This window comes from Amblyomma mixtum, chromosome 6 (genome assembly GCF_055824585.1).
Source record: "Amblyomma mixtum isolate Tamu chromosome 6, ASM5582458v1, whole genome shotgun sequence".
In the NCBI taxonomy this organism is placed as follows: Eukaryota; Metazoa; Arthropoda; class Arachnida; order Ixodida; family Ixodidae; genus Amblyomma; species Amblyomma mixtum.
This window is the reverse complement of record NC_143017.1, coordinates 25,226,215-25,251,567: the sequence shown is the minus strand read 5'-3', so window position 1 is coordinate 25,251,567 and position 25,353 is coordinate 25,226,215. Positions and strand designations below refer to the sequence as shown.

General features: G+C 56.9%; 1 protein-coding gene across 10 annotated transcripts in view; it reads left to right on the top strand.

The window, feature by feature from the left end:
• Positions 1 to 25,353, top strand: part of rdx (BTB/POZ and MATH domain-containing protein rdx) — a 231,005-nt gene that overhangs the window by 179,004 nt on the left and 26,648 nt on the right. For 7 of the 10 annotated variants that reach the window (XM_089547679.1, XM_089547677.1, XM_089547674.1 and 4 more), the window contains one exon: positions 24,717 to 24,835. In XM_089547679.1, coding sequence (XP_089403805.1) covers positions 24,755 to 24,835 — 81 coding nt within the window. In that variant the 5' untranslated portion in view covers positions 24,717 to 24,754. Of the gene's footprint in view, positions 1 to 9,383; positions 9,824 to 24,716; positions 24,836 to 25,353 lie in introns of those variants that run through there. The other 3 variants (XM_089547673.1, XM_089547678.1, XM_089547671.1) reach the window with 3 other exon arrangements.

The following is a 25,353-nucleotide window of genomic DNA, read 5'->3' as shown; positions in this document are numbered from 1 at the left end:
CATTCCCCCTGCCTGCCTGCACGCGCGCTGTCGCCCCTCGGTGGTGCGCGGCCAGGTGACGGAGCGTTGCATGCAATGCGCGCCACCGGTCGGCATCGAGGCCGGCCAACTGCGTCGAGGCACCCGAGCTGACGACGCGCGCATGGCGAAAATGTGTTGTAGCGTCGCTCACTGCCCATCTCTTTTTTTCTGGCCGCCAAATGTTGAGCTGTGCTGCGTGATGTCAGTGGTTACCCCGAGCCTTCCGACCCTTCTTTCTTTCACTTATTCCTTCATCATTTTCTTTGTATACTGAGAGGTGAGGCAGTTATTGCGCCCTTCCCCAAAAGCAACACTTATATTCCTGGCATTGAGTTCGGCCGAGCTCCAGGCTGAGCTTAGAAGAACGTCAATTTGGGCTAGATGGTGCATTATTTGAGGCAGAAATGGTGATAGCGCTACAGCAAGACGTACACAAGAAAGACTGACACGGGACATGCGCTATCTTGTTCGGAACTGCCTCGGGGAGCACCACTAAGTCACCATCCTTGTCAGCTTGGAGAAGCCGGAGGCAGTGCTGTGTGAAATAGGGCACAACTTTTGCCATGGGGCCCTTGCCTGGTCCAGTGGAGGAGTGACTTGTAGATCTGGTCAGTGCAGCCTTTCCTGCGATGCGCCTATTTAGAGCGAGGAACTCATGTGCCTGAACCCGTGGTTCATGGCTGAACTTCGGGCCATGGTTCAACGTGTTTCTTACGCCGCTGGGAAGCTCTACTTCACCGATGACAGTCATACCTTTTCCCGTTGGCTTCTTAGTCTTCTTTAAGGTAGTAGACTGCAACACTTCGTTCAGAAGGCGACGAATCGCACGAAGATTCTTCTTCGCCAGCCACCCCGGTGTCAGTCACTGTGTCCGTCATTCTTGTGTGCGTCTTGCTGTAACGCTATTACCATTTCTGTCTCCGGACTGAGCGATACGGGCTCGTGGTCAACCGCTGCTCTCTTCGGCGGCGCCGCTCCGAAGCAGCGGGTGACTGTGCTCTCCCGATCCAAGTCGGTGGGAAGCGCAGCCGTGCCGTTCCAGATGGGGCCGACATTCTTCCCGCGGCCTCGTCCGCACAGGTCGAGGCCGACGCGGCGTGTTGCGCGGGTCGGCGCCCCGGACAATGCAACTCAATGCAGTTGCGGTCAGTTCCTGTAGGCGAGCGGGTTTTCACGTTGCGAGGCGATTGGCTTCCGACGCCACCTGACAGCACCGCGGCTTTGCAACACCATGCAAAGTGGAGCGAGCCCGGCCTGAGCGGGGCCTCGAAACAACGGCGCTTGGCCGGTCGCCTGGGACTGCGTATACCCGCCCGGTGGCCGCATTGCGGTTTAAACGACATGTCCATTTTTTATTGAATCTCCTTCGTCCATGTTCTTCAACTTTTAGCTGCGTCGTGACTAGTTGCTGCAGATGTGTGCTGAAATGCAGTGAGTTCAGTGCTGTTGTATGTGTGCTCGGTACCCCTTCTTTCCTAAGTATGCGGTTAGCTGATATCCTTTCCCCAGTCTTTGATAAGCTGACGGAAACTTGATTTTCCTTTCCCCAACCATCGGTTGGTGAGAAGTGTCGCCTGATTTATGATTGGTTGCTGTCCCCTCCGAGGGCGGAGACAGAGTGCTTAAATCTGAGCGCCCTCGGTTAAGCGGGGGCTGATTTCGTCTAATCAACGGTTCAGTCACGCTGTGAATAGTTTCCTCCTTGCTCGTTTCTTCTTGCTTATTTATGTGTAAATAAATAGCTAATCTTTTTTTCCTGCCGTCGAGTAATGTGAATGTTTGCGAGTCCGAACCATCAATCCATCGAGAAACCTGATTTCATCAAGTGCTTCCCCAGTTCGCCACGGGAAGGGAAAACTCAACTGGTGTTTTTTTTTTGTTTCTTTTTTTTGACGAGTAGAGGGTGGTGAAACCCACACCTCGCTGTGAGCGAAGGGATGGAGGATGGAAATGAAAGAAGCGCCGTAATGGCGGGCTCCGGAATAATTTCGACCACCTGGGGTTTTTGTGCTATTCAGCGCCATGACCCAAGTGCTACACCACTCTTGGACTCGTACGAGATTTTGTTTAAGGTGGTGATGCCAGACGGATTATGTACTCAGCGGTAGATAACACAGTCGTCAGCAATTAGTGATGAGTTAATGTTTTGCCTTCCTTAATCGGCGCTTTAGACCGGGGCGAACATTTTGAGGGAGTGTGAAATTCGCGATGACTTGGAATTGGGCGCGGAGTATACCGTCGCCACCGCGCGCCCCCTTTGCAGCGCGTATCGGTCAGAGGAGCCCACGCAGCGATCCTTTTGTCGCGTGGTTCGAAGAGGAAGAGATAAGCGGCATCGCCGAGGTAAAGTGCCGAGGTGAGCGACCCTCAATCGGGTCCGGCCCGCTGTTTGTGTTCCCTTCACAGCTGTCGGGAGGATTGCTCCTGCCGGCTGGTTGTCCCTCAGGAGAGACTGCCCAACATCTGTTTCGGCTCATTGGGCCGAGGAAAGACTTTTCTCTAGGCGTGCGACAAGGGCAGAGTGACACATGCCGCAGGCATTGGTTACTTAAAACGAAGGCAGAGCGTGCCGAACGTTGTTCGGCAGCATCCAACGAGGCACGGCAGGGTGTGGCTGACGGCAGCGGTAATTTCACATCATATCTTCCCTGACGTCACACTCAACTTCCCCGCACTCGTCCGGTGCTTTGAGGAGAAGCGGAAATTTCAATCGTTGATTACGTCACTATTTTAATGCTAGTCCAAAAAAACATGGCATGCTTTTTACCTACTGCCTGCGTAGATTTGAATCCTTGAATATCGCGAAATTCTCAAAAAAGTGATGCTTTAACGCTTTGCTGAACAGTGATATTTCCTTGTCGCGGTTTCTGTCCGTCTTTAGTGCGCGAGAAAAGCTGACCGCTCTTGGATTTGGGCCCGCTTTCTGGAAACCATTTTTTTTTTATTCTTCGAACCGAGTTATTTTTTTGCGAATAGTTTCGAAATTAGTAATTCGTGGTCGCTGATGGTGGTACAAGGCTACACACAATGCCCTTCATTAGCGATGTTGTGTTTCCTCGAGTAGCAAAGTAGTGCTGATAGCAGATTGCGCATTGTGACGTTGCGTGGAAAACCCCGTGTGCTTGAATGTTGCTGTTCTGTGGGAAAGGGGCAGGTTAGGGCTGGGTGAGTGCAGTGTTGTGTCCGTATATCTGAAACAGCAGAGAATCCGCCTCGCATTCTGGAGGTGCTGGGTTCGATCCCCGCTGCCGCCGGGTGCCCACCGGTTTTCTGATGGGTACAAGGTTTCCCCCGGCCTGGTTCTCGGCTCTTCTGCGGTGAAATGCTTGGGAAAAGGTTCTTAGACCAAAGCTATAGGTTGCTCAAATGTAATAACATTAATTATTTTCCCTTCTTGCTTGAAAAGTCGAGAAAGTAGCCATAATAAACTCGCCTGTCAGCGCATAAGCCGAGGGTATTTGTCAGGAGGGCTGGCGAAATTGGCGCCCTTCGCATCGAAAATGCAGCATACATGCCTTATCCGACCATTTACTACTGGTTAAGAAGCTGTTACTGACAAAGTTGCATGCTTTTCTGCGTGCGGAATGAGGGCGAGAGTACGCATTGCACGGAGTTGTGACGAACTCAGTAGGTCGCGAATGGCAGTAAGGCTGATGCCATTAAATCCGAGTGTACGGCGCCGCGCGAATGTCATTAAAACTGAAGGCAGTAAGCACTTGATGGAATTAAATTTGCTCGTGTGGCACGTGTGTCAGACTAGCGTAATGCTGCAGTAGCTTCTAAACACTGAGCTGAATAAGGTTGTATGAGACACTAAGCAAAAATATGATAGAAAACATTTAATCAATACCGGTTGTCATTTGCTCCGCCGGCAGATGGTTTCGTGTTCCCTGAAATTTTCTATGGCCCTAGCGCGAGCCGAGTCGACCGAGTCGTTTCGGAGCAGAAGGCGTGGCTCCTCCTCCTCCACTCGCTCGCGACTCCCGTGTTTTTTTCCCCCTTTGTTTTGGATGCTGCTCTCGTCGGTCGACGGCTCCTCTGGGCGGGTTTATTGCCCCCGCCAGGTCCGGGCATGCGCCGATCTGCCGCCGCCGTCATCGTCACCGCGCTCCAGTAGCGTCCCTCCTCCTCCTCTCAGGGGCTTTGGCCTCTCGCTTCCCGTGCTACCACTTTCGATGGTGGCACTAGGCGTGTGTGTGGCGGGGCAGCGTGGCGCTCCGCTTACGTCCAGCCCTTTTCTAGAGCCCGAGTCTTCAGCCACTGGCCGCTTTCTTTTTTTTCCCGTTTCCGGAGGGCAGCCGGTCTCTTGTGGGGAAGCCCGTGATTATTCTCCCATGTGTTTTTATTACTGCCCTCGCTTCAGTTAAAGTTTCTTGTGGCCTCACGAATGCCACGCTCTCTGGTTTCACGCCGTCTTTCGCGACGCTGCCGCGTGTGGTAGCCTGGGGGGAGGTCGTGCACTGCTCCGATCGGGGAATTCGCGGAGCGGGCCGGATTTCCTCGACGCCTCTGTTGACGCTCTTCTCCTCTCGTTTTCTGTCGTCGTCGTGACCCGCTTTCCTTCCTCCCCTGGGGCAACCCCCAATCGGAATGGGCGTCGTCCGAGGAACCGTCGTCGATCAATCACGCACGGCGGCATCGCTCGCGGCGCCGATTCTCGTTGCCTGCCTATGCAGTATCTGCCGCCCCGCGAAGCGCACAGACTCCCCCGGTGGTGTGAATGAACACCACTGGGGCCCTGTTCATCGATTGCGCGAGGAATCTTGACAAGTGGTGCACCCATATGTTCTACCTTAGCGCTCTCCCCTCCTCTTTTCTTTCTTTCTTTCTTTCTTTCTTTCTTTCTTTCTTTCTTTCCGGGTGACTCTGCGTGGCAGGAAGCGCTATTTCTTGGCTTCCGCGCACTTGTTAGTGCTGCTTACGCTTGTCTTCAGGTTTAGTGACAACGGTCGGATCGCGTAGCACGGTGCAGGCCAGGGGACGTCGTCACTCGGCTCGTCGGCTGCGAAACGCCGCGAGCGGCGACGGCACGAGTACTTGCCGCCGCCGGGCCGGGGAAAGCGCGTCTTTCGGCGCACAAGAGAGCGTCGACCGGCGGTGTGTGCCGGCTTGGCGGGCGTTTCCGCGTGCGCCGTGGGTCGCGCATTGATTGGAAGGGGGGGAGGAGTGCCGCTTGACCCGGCGGCCGTGTTGGCGGCGCAGGTCGTGAACCCCTGCGAACGAGGTCAGACGCCGGTCGCATCTGCCGCCTCTGGAGCCCCCGCCGGGCTTCGACCCGGGCGCGGCTGCCCGCATCCCGAGCATTGATCGAGGTCGGCGCGTATTACTTCTCACGTCGCTCGCATCGCGCCTGCCGGTGGTGATGCACGTGTTGTTCCGCACTGGCGTTGGCCCGCGGGACTTTCGGCGCCACTCTCACGGAGAGAGCGAACCGGTGAGAAGCCAGTGTCCCAGGCTGGGCGTCTTCGCACGACATCCATGCAACGGGTGGGACGTGGGCGGTCTGAGTGCCCTGTGGCGGAATTGGGTCGTGCGTGGCGGCGTCCGACCCGGAAGCGCTTCCTGGCGCCCCTCGTCGGCAGCGCGGGCGAAAGTGGCACGTGCCACTGATGATGGCATTGTGCCAGCCTGGTTGGTGGATCGATTGACTGTGGAGGGTTCTCAGCATGGTCATCGCGCCGGTGGCAGGCCCGGCGATGGCTCGCCGATGCACGCTCTCGTACCCATGGCAACCGGCCGGGGTGAGCCGACGGCGTGGCCGCCGATCCGGCCTCATCCCTGGGGCGCATTCCGAGGATCAAGCTTTAGCCTGGAACGCGCTCCGTTCATCGAATGCCGCTATTTTAAGGCGAGAGTCGTTACTGGTGTCCCACTCCGAGTGGCTTTGGTAAGTGCAGGCAGTTGTAGTAGCCGTGCAAGCCAGGCCAGAAGAGAGAAGAAACAAAGAGACAAGCATAAAAAGGAGAGAACAAACACAGAAGCCTAGCTAAGCCAGGGGAAGGAGGAGGAAGGAGTAGTGGGTAAAATTAAAGGACATCACGGCTCCCGCCGAATGCGCCAAGTGAGCCGTGTATAGCTTAGGCAGTCTTTTATTTTTCCACTGATACGAACGTTCGTGTCACTCCGCAACTACCGTAGATGCACTCGTGCTGGAGGCGTCACCCCTTACACCAAGGCTCTAATGTCAACAAACGCGCCTTTCCAATACTGGGTAGCAATCCCGTGGGCGTATTCGCGTTAAGCTCGTCAGCATCAGCTATGAGAACAATGTGCAACATGGTCGACTCGGGTCGAGTGGCGTTTGTGTTCATCGTCATCCGTGTTGCGCATTGTTCCTAAAAGCACGCAGCAACAACATACTACCTTACTGACCGCATCGGCAGTTTTACTTTTTTTCGTGCCACGCCACGCTCTCCGGCAGCACGACGTGACTGCCCGGTCACCGCTAGCGGCCTGAGCGACATGATGCGGTCATCGTCCGTAACGGTCGTCGGGGGCGACCAAAGCCTGCGCGCGCAGGTGCGACTCGTCGTTGGGGGCGGCCGGATATCACGATCGCCGCCCCCCCGCGCTCTCCGGGGCCCCGCCGAAGGTGACTCGCCTGGGCGGATCGGCTCCTTCCGGTCTTGGATTGCGCACTTTCCGCGAGGTCGCCGGATGTCGGCGCCGACCGGCGGCGGCCACCTGGCCGCCTCGGCCCGCAGGGTCCGGTTGGCAACGAAATGGTCCGTCCTCCGTGCTTGTGCTGTGCTCGCTCTGCCGTGGTCTTACATCATCCGCTTACGGGACTCCCTCCTTGATCTCCAAGCAGCCCTGATTGTCCGTCGCCAGCGGCTACGTTTTGCCTAACTCGGGCGGAAGCGAATTTATCCGGGCGCTCTGGAACCACGTGCACAGCCAGCTTCAGCTTGCTGAGGTGCTGTTCTAGCCTGAGAAGTGGAAAGTGAAACTCTGAAGAGGCTAAGTGCACGCATTTTGTCGATCTTCCACGTTTGTGTGCTACGCTGACGCGTCTGATCGCTTGGCTGCACGCGATATTCGCGCGGCTGTTCACACGACCGTTCCAGCCGGCCTGTTCCTCAACCTCTGGCGGCGGCATCCGATCCGACTCCGGGTGGCGAGGGGCTGCTCCGTTCCTTCACCCGTTTCTCTCTCGGCTATCGTTCGTTACCCTTCCCGGGCCGCCCGCTCCTTCACTTTCGTTTTTCGGCGCCGGGCGGCGGTGTTTCCCCCGGAGGGAGAGGTGTTCCTTGAACGCGGGCTCCTCATCCGCCGACGTGCTCTCCTCCAGGGCCACCCCTCCCCCATCTCGCTCTCCCGGGGGTATCGGGGCGACGGCCAGCGAGGCGCTGGGGCACCCACCCCTGCCTGCGCCTTCTTCTTCCCTGCTCGCCGAGTGGGCATTGGCCCCGGGGAAGGAAGCGCCACGGAGAGGGTGTAACGACCACGGGGTGTCCCGTTCGTTTGCCCCGGCTGCTGCGCGGCAAGATGCACCGCTCCCTTCGTTGCGGCGCCGCCATTAGCACTCCGCCCTGACAGCGCTTGACCCCCGCCGCTGGTCAGCTGGGTTCAAGGACCATTTCGGGTGGACCCGGTCGCACTCCCCGTCGTGTGATGCGCTGGGACTCGCAAACAGTTGCCTGCGGACGATTCCATTGTCGGTTCACAGCTCGAAATCGGCGCCACGCTGCTTTGGCGGCGGGAGTTTGGGGGCAGCTTTTTAAAGCGAAAGCTTTGCCGCCCTAGTCATGCCAAGGTCGCCGGCGCCGCAATTTCGCCTTCATGTGGAGCAGCGTTGGAGGTGTGGTAGCCACGTGATATATCTTCTCTCATTCCCTTCTTCGTCCACCAAGATGTGACAGATACTGCGTCATTTCCTTTCCTCAAAAAACAATTTCCTTAAATCTTTCAGACCCTCCTTTATCCCTTCCCTTAGGACGCGGTTCGGGTTTCCACCGAGATGTGATACTGCGCCATTTCCTTTCCTCAAAGACCAAACAAAACATTTGGGCCGCCGGCGTTCATTAGCGTTGACAACATTGTAGGGTCCGTTGATTTTGGCGAAAGGAAAGGCGCTCAACTGGCTCCCTGGGTCAATGCACACCTCAATTCCACTTTCATGTGCGTGGTGTTGGTGTCCACCTGCAAAAACTTGCCTTCGCTCAATATTCCGTGCCTAGCAATGCTGAACCGCCAGCAGTTTCTGTTGTGTTTTGGTACCTTGCACGGTGGTATGCTGGGAGGTCTGCTGAAGCTGAAAGCGTTTCCGTTCGCCGCGCCATCTGGTCTTTGGTGCTGTCAGTCGGCGTTGCGCTCAGTGGGAAATTTCTGTGCCCTGCAAGTTCTATACTTTTCTTGTAGGGCACTTCAGCTGTGCGACGACCCCACTGTCTGAAGAGCAGATTGTGTCCTCCCGAAATTCTTTGGAAGTCGTGTCAGGAAGTTCTGTCCTGTGCCGTGGTGCAGTTTTGAAACTCCGCTTCAAAAAGTTGCTAATATCAGTGACTACTGTGGGGAGGTTCACCGATGGTGGCGCCATCTGAAAGTGGCCAATGAGAGCTACCTCCGTTACTTCTGTGTAGTTTAATTTTTGTTTTCCCCCTCATTTTAGCTCTTAATTTGTCTCGGACTGTTATATCCATGCATTTTTAACTGCATCTGTGTCACTGCTTTGTTGCCAAACGTTTGTGCGTTTATCAACAGCCTCGAAGTCTGCAATATGAACACAGTTTACATTTTGACCTCGGGCGTCGGACAGTCCGCCAGCCTCCAAATTATGGCCCATTCAAACCGCCAGGTTTCAATACATGAACCCTGTTTGAAGTTGCACAGCGGGTAAAAGAGATCTCGTTCTGTCCGCAGAACTGACGATGAGGGTGGCCTCTGGCGCGAATGCAAAATGCCTGCTGCGGGCTGGAATACAAGTCAGCCGATTATTACGCGGAACGCTTGCAGCCGGCGCGTCTGCCGCCGTCTTGCTCCGGCAGAGCAGTGTAAGCGACTGAGCAGGTTTGATGGAATTCATTTGTTGCTGGCACCCCTTGTCGTCCCTCGTTCGCCTACACAGTTTCGCGGGACACGGCATGTTGTGTCGGTCGTGGCTTTATTCTCTTTATTTTATCTTTATTCTCTTTATCCGGGAAATGGTCGGAGATAACCCGAAGCGCGCGTATCGCTCGGCCTTCAATGGGGGGAAGTTCGGAAGGCCGATGACGTCAAGTGAAGAGGGGAAGGCGGCCGCGCTTCCCGTCCGAGTGCGCCTTGAATTGAGGGGGGCAAATCGAACGCGTCCTCCGCCGCAGCGCAAGTGGCGCTGCTGTCGCGGCCGAGTGCGGAGGGCGGCCGCAGCGTGGAGAGGAGGCGCTGCGGGCGCCGCTCCGGCGGCGATGGCGGTCGCGCCGGTAGCGTCAGTCGACCGGTCGAACCGAGGCCGTGCTCTCGGCCTGGAGTCACGCTGTTGCTGTCTCCCTCGAAAAGAGCGTCGGTCTGTGGACGCATGTGTTTGTGCCCTGGCCCGGAGGGGGGCTCATCGAAGCGTGCCGCGGTGCTCGGGTGCTGTGCTCCTTTGTGTGGTTAGCGTTGCGAGGCAGTGTTTCGGTGCTGCCTCCGTGAACCAAGGTGGGAACCACGACGCTCGCACCGCCGCGATGGGGACGCCTGTCGCCGAGGATCGGATCGTGCCGTAAGTGCGTGGTGCGGTGGTGAACCCCGCGGCCTACTGTGTGGACTCGTGTGCGTGTGCATGAAACGTCGGAGAGGTCCCCCATTGTGATGCGACCCGTTTACCGCCTCGTCTCGCCTGGTAAGCGCTGTTATTTTACCAAACTAGGGGATATAGAACGCAGTAGGCGGTGTTCGGAAAAGCCAGCTCTTGTTGATTGGTAAGTGCGCCTGGCTGAAACCCTGCTTTTTTTTCTCGGCTGTTTCCCTCGAGTCTGCCTGGTGCGTCTCGCATCTGCCGCCATGCGCGACGCGTCGGGTTTTGTAGTATTGCCATAGATTGCTTATTTTGGGCGCGTTCATTTTCCCTTTTTTATCTGGCAGCGTTTGTTGCTGGTGCGGCTACTGTCTGAAGGGAAGAATTTCAGTTCTAGCTTAGCTCGTTTGTGTTTACTTCCACGAACATTCTGTTGGGTTTGTCAAGGGGGACTAAATCGCAGAGCCCGTTCGCGCTTGTCAGCTCCTTTGAGGGGCCCGATATACGGCGCGATCTTTCTGCACCAGAGCCAGCTGTCGCGCACACTGACCCTCGGTAGCGTTCCCTCTGCCTGCTCCGTGGTATCGGGGCCGAATGGAAAGCCCAACCACCACGGAGGTCTCCACTCGCCGAGTCATTGCGTCCATGCCTCCGCGATATCGGTGCACGCGCGGCGCCTTTCCCGCGCGTTGCGCCTGCACGAGCTCGGCCATGTTTTTCCGCAGGTGTTGGCAATGCCGCACGTGTTGTTGCTCTGCTTCTTTTTTTTTTTTTTTGCTTCCTCTTACGCGCCTCGCTGCCCCTGACAGATAAGCGCGGCGCGTGAATCGAGCGGAAGGCCCCCGCCGCAGGGCGCGGCTGCCGTAATCCTCCGGCCGCGCCCCGATCTGTGCTGTTTCGCTGCCGCTGCAGTACGCCAGTGTAGTACGCGCACACGGCAGCGTCTTGTGCCTCTAAAAGCGTTGCGAAGGTGCGCTGCCCGAAGGAAGCCTGAGTGGCGTTGCGGCTGAAACGTGGGGATCATCCCTCGCGTGGTTCTCGCGATGCATGGTATTCTTGAAACTTGGGAAAAACCCACCTAGGCGCAAATAATTTCACAAGGACACAAAAAGAGACGAGGAGGCAACGGACAGGCGCGATATCCGTTGTCTCCTGGTCTCTTTTTGTGTGCTCGTGAAATTATTTGCGCCTAGTTGGGTTTTTTCCCAAGTTTCAAGATGCAAAACCAACTAGCCCGTCAACATGCCTTACTGAGCATGGTATTCTGTCGATGCCGTTTGAGCTCTTTCGTTTATTTTTCTGCGCAGAGCTTATACCGGCTGTCATTCCGTCATGCAGCCCTGGATTGTACTTTTGCGACAGAGATTTCAAAAAAAAAAAAAGCATGGCGCCATTAGCATTTGCGATTTTATCGCTATCGGCCACCGCAGGCGTAAAATGGCTATTGAAGACTCGGTCCTCTTCGGTGTTTATTTTTTTATTTTTATCTCAGCTTTCAAATTATTGTGGCCTTATCTCATCCAACTCCGGCCTTTCGTGCAGTTCCGCTTTCATATCCGAACTGGACGCCAGAGAGTGTGATGGGCGCAGCTTGCTTTATCTGGCAAGCGTGTTTCCATGATTGCCGCTGTATGTGACACGGGGGTGCGCGAGTGCTGGCTTACCTTCGGCGGCGTGACGTCAGTGGCGCTTCTGGCAATTCGTGTTCGTGGGAATAAATCCGCGATTGCCGTTGCCGCCCTGTATTTTCGGGGGGGTGCTTTGGAGAACTGGACACTGCTCTGGCGTCCGCTCTTTCCAGGCTGGGCGCCCGCACGGTGCGTGCAGACGCTGCTGCACTCTTTCCAATCAGTCGTATCTGGGGTAGTTAGTTCCAGGGATTTGAGAAAGTCTCAAAGGGTATCAAATTATGGCCAGAAGTTTCTTAATGCCAACAATCCTAGCCAGATAATTATCAGCATCCCCTTTGTGTCGGGTGAGGAGCTTTGCGTAGCTGTCGGCGTAACGCAGCTTCGGGCGCCACCTCGCCGGCGTTGGCTATGCTATGGTTCATTGCGAGATGCCGCGGCCTGTGTACCCCGCAGTCAGCAAAAATTGCGTGGACACTTTGGCAACTAAAAAGCGTTGAGGCGAAAGCCGAGGACACTATGCCGTGACGACTCCAGGTGGATGTGACGTCACACCGTTCCCGTGGGTATATCGATACCCAAATTGTGCATCTTTCGGGGATCTTGAGTGTTAATTACGCTTGATTACACATTTCTCCATCTAATTTGACACAAATCCGACGCTTTTCCGACCATTCTGTGACAGTTTTCGCTATGCCGTGACTACTTCCGGTAGATGTGACGTCACTTTGTTTCCGTGGCTACATCGACGCCCGCGCTATTTCGACGCAATTTCGACATTTTTGCCTATAATTCAGTAATTAGTCTACAGTCATCAAACCTGGCTTGTAGGTTCATTTTTTCCTCCTCGATCTGAAGCTACCATTTGTTTGCTCCTATCTTTTTTAGTTCCCGAGTTAAACGCATGTGACACCCTCTGTTAACGGACGGCAGTATGAGCCATTAAAAGATTTCGCCTTAATAGCGGAATCTGGCTCCAGTTGTCCAAAGCAGCAGCGTAACTCGGTGGACGAACTTCGTGGCGCTCCAAGTGCTGCTCGTCACAGGCACGTGCCCATCCATGTCTGGCTGCCGCCGCTGGTCGAGCCCTGGCTACTCTCCTCCGGGGCTAAGCGGCGTGTGTAGAATATTGCGGGCTAAAGCTCCTGCGTTCACCCAGGGAGAATGTACGCCTTGACACGGCCGTTGGAGAGAAGCGTGCGAGTTTTCTTGTTCCGCCAGTTTCCGCCGGCGCACACACCTTTGGCGCGTAAACTTTGGTCTTCCGTCAAGCCGTGCTTCAAGAGGCGCCGCGACAACCCGTAGCGACACGAAGAGCGGAACCTGCGTGTCGGAGCTTGCGCAGCTTCCTTCGATAAGTCTTCCTGTTTGTGTGTGTTTCCGTCGGCCAGCCGCGCACGCGGTGGTCGTTTATCTGTTCGATTGAGACCGAACTCTGCCAGTTCAGTTCGGGTTAGCGCGTGGCGGTTGAGGATGTCGGCAGCTTTTTTTTTTTTTTTAACTTGCAGGGGAAGCTTATGGAGGAGCCTCGAAAGACGGCGAGCTTGTCGCAAGCCTGATGACTCCATGCCCATGGCGGCGCTGTTCCATGGGCACTTGTCGCATGCATTCCGGGAGCATTGTACCTTTATGATGCGAGAAAAGCGCAGGCTCGCACTGCATGTTTGGGGGCGGTCCGTTTTTTGTTTTTTTTTTGAGTTCGAGCCGAAACCTTTATTAGTCTGGCTTCGTGGTAATCGCACCACGCTGTTTGAAATGCTCTTCCCCTCAGGGGGAAAGCGTAAATTTGCTTTGTCGATTTTACGAGCCTGTATTGGCGGTGCAGTTTCGCAGGGGGTTGTGGTCCCACTTTCGCCGAAACGATTATCGCTTGACCTCATCTCTGTCTCCCTCTGAGTTTGGGAGCCGAAGGGAGAGCCGGTCGTCCTGTTATCCTGTGCTATGTTCAGCACACGGAACAGCGTTTAAAACTGTCATTAGGCCCGTTTTATTTTTGTCCTTGCTGCCCCGGAAACTGGCTACGTATGCGCGACTTCACGTGGGTCGCGAGCGCTTGAGTAGCGCTGCATCAGATCACAGCGGCGCGGTAATCTGAAGCTGCTCTTGTTGAGGACGAGGTTCGGGGTCGCGGCTCGACGGATCCACGGTCGGCACGACGCCCGTTCCCACCTCCAGGCCATGGACAGGTGTGCCGCTGAGGGGGTGGCAAAAGAAGACTGAACTTATTTACATGAGTGAAGAACAGAACTGCTTCGACCGCATTCGTCGCCGAGTTTTATAGCGTCTGTCTTCCCTAGTTTCCCTAGGTTGATGACGCCGTCGCTGATGTGGGAGTGGCCTAAAACTTTCACACGGGCGCACAAACTCACTGTCGCACTTGTGGATGCGCCTCCGTCACGTGTCGAGCCTGGGAGAGGAGACCGCCTTCGAGGAAAGTCGACAGCGGAATGCAACGTTGTCGGACTTGCCGATGGCTCCCCCGGGCTGCCGACACATGTCCGTCATATACATCCGTCGTGAAAGGTCCGAATGCCAGGTCGAGTAAAGGACGGAAGTGGTCCTTTGTCCATGGGGTAATCCGCGAAGGTGTTGTGGAAGTCCCCCGCCAGCCCGCCGTGATGCTCGGTACGCAGAACCTCCCAGGCGAGTGCCCTTGACGTCCGCCGTGTTTCTGCGAACTGGGAGAGGTAACGTCCACCTGCTGATGTCTCCGCGCATGTGGGCCGACTCCGGAGAATTGGGCGCTTTTGTGTTCATTTGGGTCCTGCACGGAAACGCAGCAAAGTACGTTGCCCTCGCCTCGTGGTGAATCCGGCACGACTTGAGGCAAACGTCGTCAAATGGTCAGCGGTTTCTCGGAACTATGCAGAAGAAACGTGCGTGCTGGCTGTTTCCTGTTGACGCCGATCTTAACAGTCTGCATGTGTGCAACAGGGGAGCCGATGGTTCTGTTCCGCGTTGTGTGTACACTTCTCTTTTCAGTATTGGCGTTTTTTTTTTCCTTGGCCCTCTTTTTTTCGGTGTATGTCACTTATCCTGGAGCAGTCGGAGCCTTCCTTTCAGTGCTAGTCTGCGCACCGTATTTGTCCCTCCCTTTCTTTTCTTTTCCCAGGTTCGACCTCGTGGGAAGCGGCGAGCGTTGTTCAGCTCGCTCAATCCATTGTCCGAGACCGCGCTCGTAGACTGCGTGCAATGTCACGTGGTACTGTCGCGTCGGCCGCGGTGCTTCTAATTCGATCCGACCGGGCTTTGTCCGGCTAGGGGTTACGAAACCCGCGCCATGCACGCCCCCCTCTCCTTCTCTTGGGTCCTCCGCGCACCCAACGGGGTCGGCTCGTCGTTCCTTTGTCTTGGGCGCGCCTTTGTCTTGGGATCCCCTTACGTAAGGGGCCCCCGAAATTGAAAATGCCCCCCGCGGTCTTTCCGCGCAAACATGGGTGGCCGGATTGCGGCTGCCCTGCTTGGCACTCCGGCGTTCCTTTGTCCGTTGTCACGTGTTTACGCCTCCGGTACGCGGTCGTAGCATCGGCTGGACGCCGCTGTCGGCATTGTGAGGCGCACGCGCCGACCGAATCCCAGCGCCGGAACCGCTCTCGAGGTGCCGCGCCTTGCGTAAACGACCGCAGCGGTGATAAACAAGCGGAGAGGATGTATAGCCGTCGGGAGGTAACGTGACGGCAGAACATTTCCACTGACGGGTGAAGTACAAGCGCGTGCAGTCGCGAGCCCCGCTCCTTCTATTGCAGTAGTGAAGATGCTAGCTTCTCACGTTGAGGTCCTCTTTACCCTGCGTTCGGTCTCTGGCCCGTTTCACTGACACGCACGAAGCATCGCTGAGAACACGCCGCTCGTCAGTGTGATGCGTTGAAGGGGCTTGTTGTCTTGGGGCGCCTTGGAGAGTTCTGACGGCTTGGCTACTCCCTCTGTCGTACGGAGGACCCGCCTGGGCCTGATTACATGTACTCTGGCAGGCCTAATGAAACACTTGATGCCCCTTTTGAGTTGCACGACCTTAAGGCGGCCTTAGCAAAAATGCGCCGGGGTACGGCTCCGGGGCGGGATCACATAACAGTGAACCTGTTGGCGAACGTACCGGACTCAGCCTACCTCCATTTATTAGAATACATCAACCAGATCTGGGACGGGCGTCCACTCCCTCCCGAGTGGAAAACGTCACTTGTGACGTTTATCCCTAAAACAGGTAAGGCCGTGAATACGGACAACCTGAGGCCCATATCACTGACCTCATGTGCGGGCAAGATTATGGAGACGATGGTTCGGGATCGCCTTTCTCCATACCTGGAGAGTAAGGGCTTCTTTGCAGTCACCATGTTCGGGTTTCGCCCCCACATGTCTGCACAGGATGAACGGGGTCTAACCACAGATTAACCGCGTCCCCATGAAAAGCGGTCGACGCCATTGGTTGGAGGGGCTGCTTAGAGAGGCGTCTGCCGCTTCGTTCCCCATGTGCTCGATGCTGTCCTGCCGCAAGTGTCTGCATTCACCCCCCGCGTGTTTCGAGCTGCGTGCCATGGCGTGTTCGGTCGCTGGGAACCACACAGTTTAGTCATTCAACACCGGCGCCTTGCGAGTCGTATCGAGGGTGACTGAGGCGTCAGTGCGGAAGCTTCTGGACTCGTCGCAGGAGTCCCGTCGCACGCGCACTCTGCGGAGCTGGGAATTTTGAGCGAGTGAATCATTGTTTTGCCGGGCGCGCCGCAGCTGTCCGAATCGGCCCGCGTCCCAGTGGCTGCTGCTACCCCCCCTCTCCTTGGGCTCCGGTTGACGTCGGCGCCCGGCACGTGGTCCGAGCGCAGGTGCGGGCCGGAGCGGCTCGCAGCACGCTCTCTCGTCGCATTCCTCTGGGCTCGCTGACACCGCGGCGGCCAGAAATGTCAACGGACGTGCTTACCTCGGCTCTCTCCGATAGCGTGTTCTTTTGACGAGGAGGCTGCGTGTACGGAAGATTAAAGCTGCCTCACGTGTCCCACCGGGCGTACGTTCACCAAGCGACCAGTGTCTGTCGCTTGGTGATCGCAGCGCATTTGGGAGTTGTGCCGTGTTCTGGGCTCGTTCTCCGCACCGCTGTTTCGCCCGTTCGCGAGAGGCTCGCGTCGACGAAGTTTTCTGCATCGCTTTCCTCCTCTCTCTCTCGCCTTGTGGCGAGCGTCGTCGTGCCCGGCTGTTTGCTCCTCTTCCGCCGTCCGCTTTGGCGCCTGTCCTCGGCGACCGTGAAAGCCTCTCCGGCGTGATCGATGAGATCGATCCCCGCTCTCCTCGGAAGCCGAGGCCGCCGCCCCTTCTTTGCGCTCGGCGACCGACCTCGCGGGGCTTATATTGTTTTCTTTCCTCTCTCTCGGCCGGGGCTTCTTCTTCCCGGGGGCGCCCTTCTCTCGCGAGAGCCGATTCCACGCTCGTTTAGGCCGCCGCTGCCGCCCTCGGAGGTGCGAGGCCCAACTCATTCTTCGCCCTGCTGCAGCAGCTTCTAGCTCTTCCTAGCAGCGCTCTCGTAGGGGCTGGTTGGTACGCCTGCACCGTGACGGACATCGAAGGCGCCGACACGGAGCGCGCGAAGTTGTCTATATCTGGTCAGCGCTCTCTCGTCCCCTCCGCCGCCCCGTTTTGCGGCCCAATTGTCACAGCGTCGATCGAAGCCACCGCCGCGGCGAGTGTCTCGCGCAGTCGGCGTTCCGCTCGACTTGAGGCGCTCGTCCCTTTCCTCCGCGGACAAAGCTGCTGGCGGCCACGTTTGCGGGGTCGGCGCTGAGGTCTCTCGATGGCCGCTTGAACTTCCAAGGTCGCCTGCGGTTGACCCCCCTCCTCGGTTCCCCCTCTCCAGAGGAGGCTCGACGCAGGTGCTGACGTGCGAGAAGCCCTGTTCGTGAGCGTCGCCCTTTGCGGTGCAGGCAGAAGGGCATCCTTTTTAGCTGCGCAGGCGGAGCGCCGGGTAGTGCGCGCTCCGGAGGCAAGGGACGTACGAGCGATGCTCGTGTTTGTATGTAAACACTAAGCAGGATTGCTCTATCGGTACATAAAGGAAAGAATAGCGCGTTCTTGACTGATGTCTTTTTTGCTGCTCATCTGCCTCGAGCGCACGTCTTTGTGCCGTGAGCGACGTTTCGCAAATCACGTCCCCATCTCTGAGCTGGAAAATTGAAAAGCCTTTGTCGTGGGGCGTGTTTGCGAAACAGCTACAGATCCGAGTTGTTTCGGCACAACTGGCGAGCAGTTTTATTTCGTTGAGCGCAGATATTGTTTTCTAGGCATATCTGCGGTAGGCGGCTTCACAGAGTGCCCCATCTCAGTCTGTGCTGCGTCAGTTTCCCACGTCGTGTCGGCGAGCATGGCTTCACTCCTGCGCTCTGTGGGAGGCAGGGACGAAGGCGGACTGCGGCGGCATGGTTTCTCTCCGCTGCTAGTTTGGGGGGCGGCGGCGGCGCTTCGTACAAACATGTCGCCGCTGCGACAGATGGCGCCGTCGTCGTCTCCGGGAGGAGGAGGAGGCGTCGGCGACCTCGCCCGCGCGGCGAGGGGCCTCGCTTGGGGAACCTTGGCTGCTGCCTCCTCCGGGCAGGTCGGCTGTTCGATGCGGCCTTGACCCCGGCCGGTCCCTTGCCCGCGGCCCCCTCCTCGCCTGCCGAAGGGCCTCTCGGGCAGCTCTGCCGGCCCTCCCAACGTGGCGACGGTCCCTTCACGCTCCCACTAGACACGCTGCTGCCGGGCTCGTGGTTGGCGCAGCGAGTCAGGCCACGACGCGAGGACTCGAATGTCTTCGCCACGGAGAGCGGATGGCTGCGTTGGTGCGTTGCTGCCAGGCAGCGGCTTCCGCCATTGTTACTGTGTCAGTGCCTCACAGTAACGACGTTAATCACGGTCAAATTTTGGAAACTTTCCGGAAGGGTGGCTTTGCCATCACGTGTTTTCTCGAGGCTGAGCCAATCGCAAAGTCACAAAGGCGGCCGTCAACGGGTTCGCGGCCCCACGGTTCGCTCTGAGTGCACGTGCGGCCGTACAGTGGGGTCCTTGCGCTGCAGCCTCCGAGGTTCTCCGCCGCAAGCGATCGATGCGCTGGGGATCGTCCGGAAAACCCGAGGTCGCCGCTCTTGCGTTCCCTCCGGGCTCCGTCACTGTGCAGTGGCGCATCGAACCGCGTGCACTCGCATGTTGCCCTGACGGGGTCGCTTTCGCGCTCAGGCATCTCGCCGTTGGAGCCAGCATTGAACCAATCTTTTTTCTTCTCGCGTTGTCGTTGCCGTAAACACAGAGGACACCGTAAACACCTTAGCGGAGACGCGGTGCCTACTAGGCATGCGCAGCTGGGGCGGCATTTTTTAAGCGTGGTGCTCTGTTTATTATTGTATTTGCGGGCATACTGCGGACCATGTTTAGGTTTCAGGATCTCAGGCAGTTTTGTTGTTTGTGGCTAGTTGGCCCCGACAACTTCCATAAGGGACGGCGACAGCTCCAAGGTCCGTCCACTCGGAGGATCGTGCTTTTTAAGCTCGCACCGAGCAGAAAGCGGTGGAGCGCCACAGGATTCCCCGAATCGCCGCAGATCTCTGCGTAGGAGACCTTCGATTTGGGGCGCTTGACACCGATTGACGTCGCCGCGGCTTGCCTCGCCTCATTCAAGGTCGGTTCAGCTGTACAGCAGCCCTCAACACCGTGGCTGCCTTTCTCGCCTGCGCTCATCAAAACCTGTGAGGCAGGGACCCGGGCTGTCGTCGTCAGCGTGGCTGTTACCGCGGTAAAGTGTGTTCTTTTCGAAGCACGCGTTGAATGCCTCGGGGAAGCGACAGGCGTGCCGCCCCGTGGTCGGTTCGGTAACTTGTGGCCTGTTGTTGCTGTTTCTTTTTTTCGGGGGAAGGCGGGGGGGGGGGGGGGGGGCTTTTACGGAGCCCATTTGCATCTTTTCTAATGGTGTTGAGTGATCGTGCCCACAAAATACCTATAATAAATCACCCCAGGCTGCGGGAACCGCACATTGCAGGGACAAACTAAATATGAGCTATCAGGTGCCCCCCAATTGCCTTATTACCGTGGAGCTTGAAGATAGGTAACATATGCTGTTCCGCTTTCCGTCAACTATATTTAAAGACATACTTATCGCCCCCTAGCATGAAACGGATTGCCACCATTCGCAAATCAGACTAACACGTTAATAGACAGGGGTTATTTGGGATCCGTGTACTAAACGTCAGTCTCTGAAGGGTGGAGAATAAAGCTACAGGATTTTTTTTCCTTTAAATTATCTCCATACGAGTCACCCTCGTTATCAATGCAGGCAATAAAATTCCATCTCTCGAACGGCGTGGGAAAAACAGTTACATATGCAGCCTTTGTCAAAAGTTTGGAGCCCAAGGGGTTCACTTCTGAACCAGACCATGAGGCTCGTAATGCATCTTCAGCGTTCCAAATTTCCTGGAGGTAAGAGTATGTAAGACTTCCACGAATGCTACAGGAGTCCCACTACAAGGCTTAGAAGCAAACCTCCTGGGCTCTAAACTTCTGACAAAGACGACACATTTTGTTTTCTTGATCCATGGAATCGACATTCAGAAGTTACCCGCGAACGTCTCTCTGGCACCCGCTGCGGTGGCTAAGTGGTCAGGCGCTGGCTGCTGACCCCGAGAACGCAGGTTCGATCCCGGCCGCGTCAAAACGCGAGGCGCCCATGCGATGTCAGTGCGCGAACCCCAGTTGGTCATAATCCCGAGCCATCCACTGTGGCGTCCCTTACAGCCCGTGTCGCTTTGGGACGTTGAAGCGCATATACCGCATCACTCCGTGCAGTCTCCCGCCTCTTGCGGCGGGGCTCGCCACTACCATCCTAGGTCATCAGCGCCATGCTTTGCGCGGAGAGATTTTTTTCGGCACGTAAAAGAACCCCAGGTGGTCGAAATTTCCGGAGCCCTCCACTACGGCGTCTCTCATAGCCTGAGTCGCTTTGGGACGTTAAACCCCATAAACCAAACCAGATTTTTTTCGGATTTTCCTGCTTTCCTCGCTTGATAGTCGATCGGAATCATTCTTTATTGCCTCCACAGAATGCTCCTGTCTACTTCGTTTTTTGCCTCTTCAACCGCCTTTCTTGGACCGGCGACTTCTGAATTCAATACGTCTGACGTATTGAATGAATAAGTTCAACATATTCTGCAGGCATGTTCCGCCTTTGGGTCTTCCCACTATAGTTGCGGTTCTGGAGTGTCGCGAGCAAAATTATGCATTAGCACCTGCGCAATGGACATCCTGTCAGAGTTGAGTTCGCGTATTGCGCTCGTGCTGCGGCCTCCCATTGGTAGTGTGTACTTGCCCCATTGATGTGCGAGTGGTGCTGAATCGGGCGTTCCCTCCGTTCCTACGCGGTCGGTGCTCTCTCGCGCCTCCTCCTCCCCTCCGCTCTCCGAGGACGACCCCGTCGTGCGATGACCGCCGGCGCGCACCGTCTGAACCTGACCGCCGCCGGTCTTGTTTCTCGGTGGCGCAACACACGGAACGACGCTCTCCTCTGGACACGGGCGAGGCGTACGCTGCTACGCTCGCCCTCTCCTCCCGCGGAGGAGGAGTGCGATGGGAAGCCGCTCTCAAACGGGGGAGGAGGCGGGAGGGCGTTCGATTGCTCGTGAAACGCACTTTTGCGACCAGCAGGCTGTGCGAAGTTCGCGGCGTGCCCGCGAACTCCTCTCTGAACTCGCTCCTCGTGGGAAATGCGGTGCGGCAGCCTCGCTATGAATAGCCCTCCTTCGCGCGCCTCCGGTTGAAGGAGGTGAGAAAAGAAACGCGTGCAGGGGGGTTCGCTCGCGTTGGCCCCGGGCAGGTTTAGGCTGAGCCCGTTCGCGTGAGCACCCGCCCATGGAGGAAGAAAAACTAGGAGGGACCATGACGTCACAATCTTGAAGCCTAGTCATAAAAAATATAATGGAAAGCATCATGGGAAATAGGCCCTCACGTGACAAGGCAGTGGTAGCTCTTAGCTGGATTTCGGTTTCGGTTTCGCTCTCTCGCTGTACGAGCAACTAGGCGACCGCGTCGCGAGATTCTCGCGGCCTGCAGGGCGCTGGGAATCATCCCGGACAGTCTCGAAGCGCTCCTGTGGCCGCGCGGCACTGCGCGCACCCGTGATATTCTAGCCTCTATACCCGTGACACAAAAGTGGTGAGCCTCTGTGCGTTCATCGAACAGGCGGGCTTGACTTCCCGCTCGCTCTTCGCCAGGTAGTGCACGCGTGACACGAACGCTCCGTGGGTGCTACCTCCGACGGTATACGCGGCCGGGCGCCCCACCCCGGCCGCTAGTGCAGTATGCCGCGCGCGCGATTAGTCCGAGACAGGATGCTACGAGCGCGCGGCTATGTATACATAAAGTTTACTTCTTTTTGTAAGTGTTTGTGCGCAGTGGCCGGGAGACCCCGCGCAGGGGCAGACGTAAAGCCGCCGGCACTCTCTCTCGACAGCGAGAGAGAGAGAAATACTTCACTGCTGAATTTCACGTCGGAACCGCCTATGTGCGCGCGCGTATTCGGCACGACTTGTGCCTTGAGAATAGCGGAGAACGGAGGGCCCATGGGCGGGCCGAAGTCCGCCTGCCCGAGAAATAGAATCTTGCGCAGCGCGCCGGAGCGCTCGTTCAACACGCCCGTCCGCCGTGAGCGCTCTGGAAGCCGCTGCGCCCTTTTTTAGAGGCTCGTTTCTTCGCCTACTCTCGAGTTCTCCGCTCATAGCATGCGCTGAAATAAACGCTCCGTATGCGTGTATAACGACGAAAGGAATTCCTCTCCATTCTCTTTATGAACCACAGTTGAACAGTGACGAGGTCGCGGCCGCACCCTTTGATGAAAAGTTTACCCGCAGTTTTCTACAGTGCACCCAAAAACTCAAGAGTGTAATCAACAGAGACGCGGAGCCTGCAGACAACCTCGAGCTCGGTACGCATTCCGCCAAAGCGCTGCGCTGCGCTACTTCGGAGCACGGATGTTCACTAAAAAGCACCGCTGGCTGGCAGTCTGGTAACTGTGGAGGAGGGCCTATTTCCCATGAGTCAGTGCGCAAAAGGGCCCTCGGCAGCGGCGTCAGAGGAGGATGGCTTGCAGAGGCTGAGCGCACTCCCTCCTAGTTTTTTTACCTCCATGCACCCGCCCGTGCAGAGGTGCTTGGCTCTACTCTCGCCGCACTTGCGCGGAGCACGCGCGGAACCCACTGCGGCGACGCCGCCTGTCGTGAGGTGTGCGGAGCCCCGTCGATTTTGTGGCTTTTTTCACGTCCCGCTGTCGGGACTAGAGGTAGGGGGACTCATTCGGTGAGGCGCGTTCATTGCACGAGCCCCACCAATATGAAAGGGAACAACCGGTTTGCACAGAAAGACCAGTTTCCTGGCTGTTTCTCTATTATCGTTGAACATTACTTTCGCCTATTACTTGGCTAGAAAGCAGGAAAAGTGTGCTTGTCGCACGTAATTACGGAGTAATCATTAACGTAAAGCTCTTTGTTGCCTTTCATATACACCCTCGCATTGTTGCTTCCTTAAAATTTTATCGCTGGGCGTATTTTTAGCTTGTAGTTTTCTGAGCAAAGCTCTTGCAAGCTGGTGCGTTTACCTCTAGATTGTCTTGCGCGCCGTTTAACCACGAGCTAAGCCCAGTTGGCCTAGCTTTACATTCTGCAGCGAGGATTAGACGCTTTCCGTCGTTGCGATGGAGCTCAGCAGGCCGGTCTCTCCTTGCCAAGCGCGCTCCTACGCTGTGATCGGCTTCCGTGCTTAAAGTGCAGTGCAAGAGGGCTTTATCACGTTCAGCTACATATGTACTTCGTTTGCTAGAGCGGCAAAAACGTGCATCCTTCCGGGCTGCAACGATCGCCGAGTCAAGCGCAGTGTGGGCCCTGTCCCGGAAGGGAGTGAGTGATTAGCCATGCCTCGGTGAGAGTGTGTTCTTTCGTCGGTTTTTCTGTCAAGTCGCTCGCCCAGCGCACGACACTGGCTTAGCCCCTCCCCTTCTCGTTTCGCCTGCGGTCTGTGGGTGTGTTCTTCCGCTGTGCGTTTCGCTTGCGGTCAGTGACAAAACGAAACTGTGCCTCTCAACGTCCTCGGTAGCTGAGAGAGCTCTTGAACGAGAGCGACCTACTTTTTTTTACTCCTCCTCGAGGGAAACCCGAATCCTTGACCGCGTCTGTCGCTGCTATGCTTAACAGCGTGTTTCTCCGATCTGAAGGGGACAGAGGGGGTGAGAACAAGGAGGAAACGGGGATTCCGCTGGAGGCTCAAGGCCGCGACCGCCTCCAGTGGGCACCTCCGGGTTTGCGGAGGAGGACGGCCTGCCTTTTATTCCCCATCTGGGCTTCTTACTTCGCAACGCTCGCGTTTAATGGCGTCGTTTTCCGTTGCTAGCCCCTGTCGAATGTGGGTCGCGCCTCGGAAGGAAGTAAAAAGTTCGTTGCGCGGGCCTTTCGACCTGGGTGTTTAGGGGAAAGGGACGCCCTTGTGTACCGGGCCGAGGGTTATCCAAACAGCGAAAAACTAATAGTGCGCCCCTTCCCATTTTTTTTTTTCCCCCGATGCGATTCCCTCTCGCCGCGTAGCCGGAGAGCGACCTGCGCGCGAGGTGCTGTGGGGGCTTCGCTCGGCGGCTCTGGCCTCGGCGCTTTCGGGACGGGGCCCGGCGCGAAGGCCGTTGCTCCTTTCCTGCGGGAGAGGGGAGCGCGCGGTCGTCGTCGCGCCTTGGCTTCTTTGTTCGCCGTCGGGGCCGAGGAAGAGGGAGCGCCGAACGATGAGGAGCACCGCTTGTTCCCTTTTTCTTTTCTTTCTTTCGGGGGCTTTTTGATTCCGCGCGCGCGCTTGTATATCGCCCTTCCAGGGAGGAAGTAGCGCGGAAACTGGGTCAGATTGAGGCGGCCCGCCTCCGTTTTCGTATGCGCGTTTCTGGGGCCGAATGCTTCTTCCTTTCTCGCTGTCGGTTTTCTTCGTCTTCGCCCCCTTGTTTCCGCAGCAGCGAGCTTCTGTTGCCGAGCGATTTGCCCTTCGCAACGGCAGCGGAACACGAGTGCGCCCAGTTGGGAGTCCCTCCTCTCCCTATTCTTGCACGTGGATTTTTCGCGCGCACGCGGCGGTGGAATCAAATGTGGTGGCGGTGCGCTGGCGTCCTAGAAGTTGCCGCGGGGAGCAGCCCAAGTCGCTGCACGTGTCCGCGAGCAGTTCTCGCCCGATCGTCGTCATTAGCGGTGGCTGCCGTGTTGTGCCAAGTCGGATGAGAGTCCGGGAGCGGCGGCGCCCGAGTTCCCGCCGCGCGACGGAAATGTGCAAGTGCGATATCCATGCCGCGTTCCGTCGTGTGTGCTGTCCGTGCTGACGGGTGGTGTGTCTCTTTCCCTGTTTTGCAGCTGCGCGCGGTGAGGTGCTGCCGGAGTCCTCTAGCAGCATGGCCATTCCCCGCCTGCCCACTCCGCCTCCGCAGAGCGAGGTCAACACGCCCGTGGCCGAGAGCTGGTGCTACACACAGGTGAGCGTTTGTCGGGCGCCGCCACCACTTCGGAGCCGAGCGCTTTCGGCACCTGTGCAAAGCATTTGAGTCGCACGCTGTCTTAACAGGTGTGAGCAGAGTTCGTCCGATATACTGTGGACGGGAACGTTGCTGGCACCCTCGGTGAACCCCGCTTGCAGCTTTTGTGTCGCCAGTTTTTACGCAGCAGGGTAGTCGCACCCCTCAGCGCAGCGGACAGCTGTCCTTGGCGCTGCAGTGCACTGGAGCGCCCTTAGGTGGCACGATTGTAAAGTGGAACGGACGTTAGCGTCCAGCCCTTGCACGAAGCGTGCCTTCCCCAGTGACACCGCAGTGTGGGCTAAGAAATTCTGGCGAGAAGAGTGAACGTTGCGTGAAGGCACGCCATTATTAGTTTCCCGCTCATTATGAGCTAGTGCTGGACACTGAAGAAGTTCATTTTGTTATGTGAGCGTCATCATCATCAGCCTGACCACGCCCACTGCAGGGCAAAGGCCTCACCCATATCTCTTCAATTA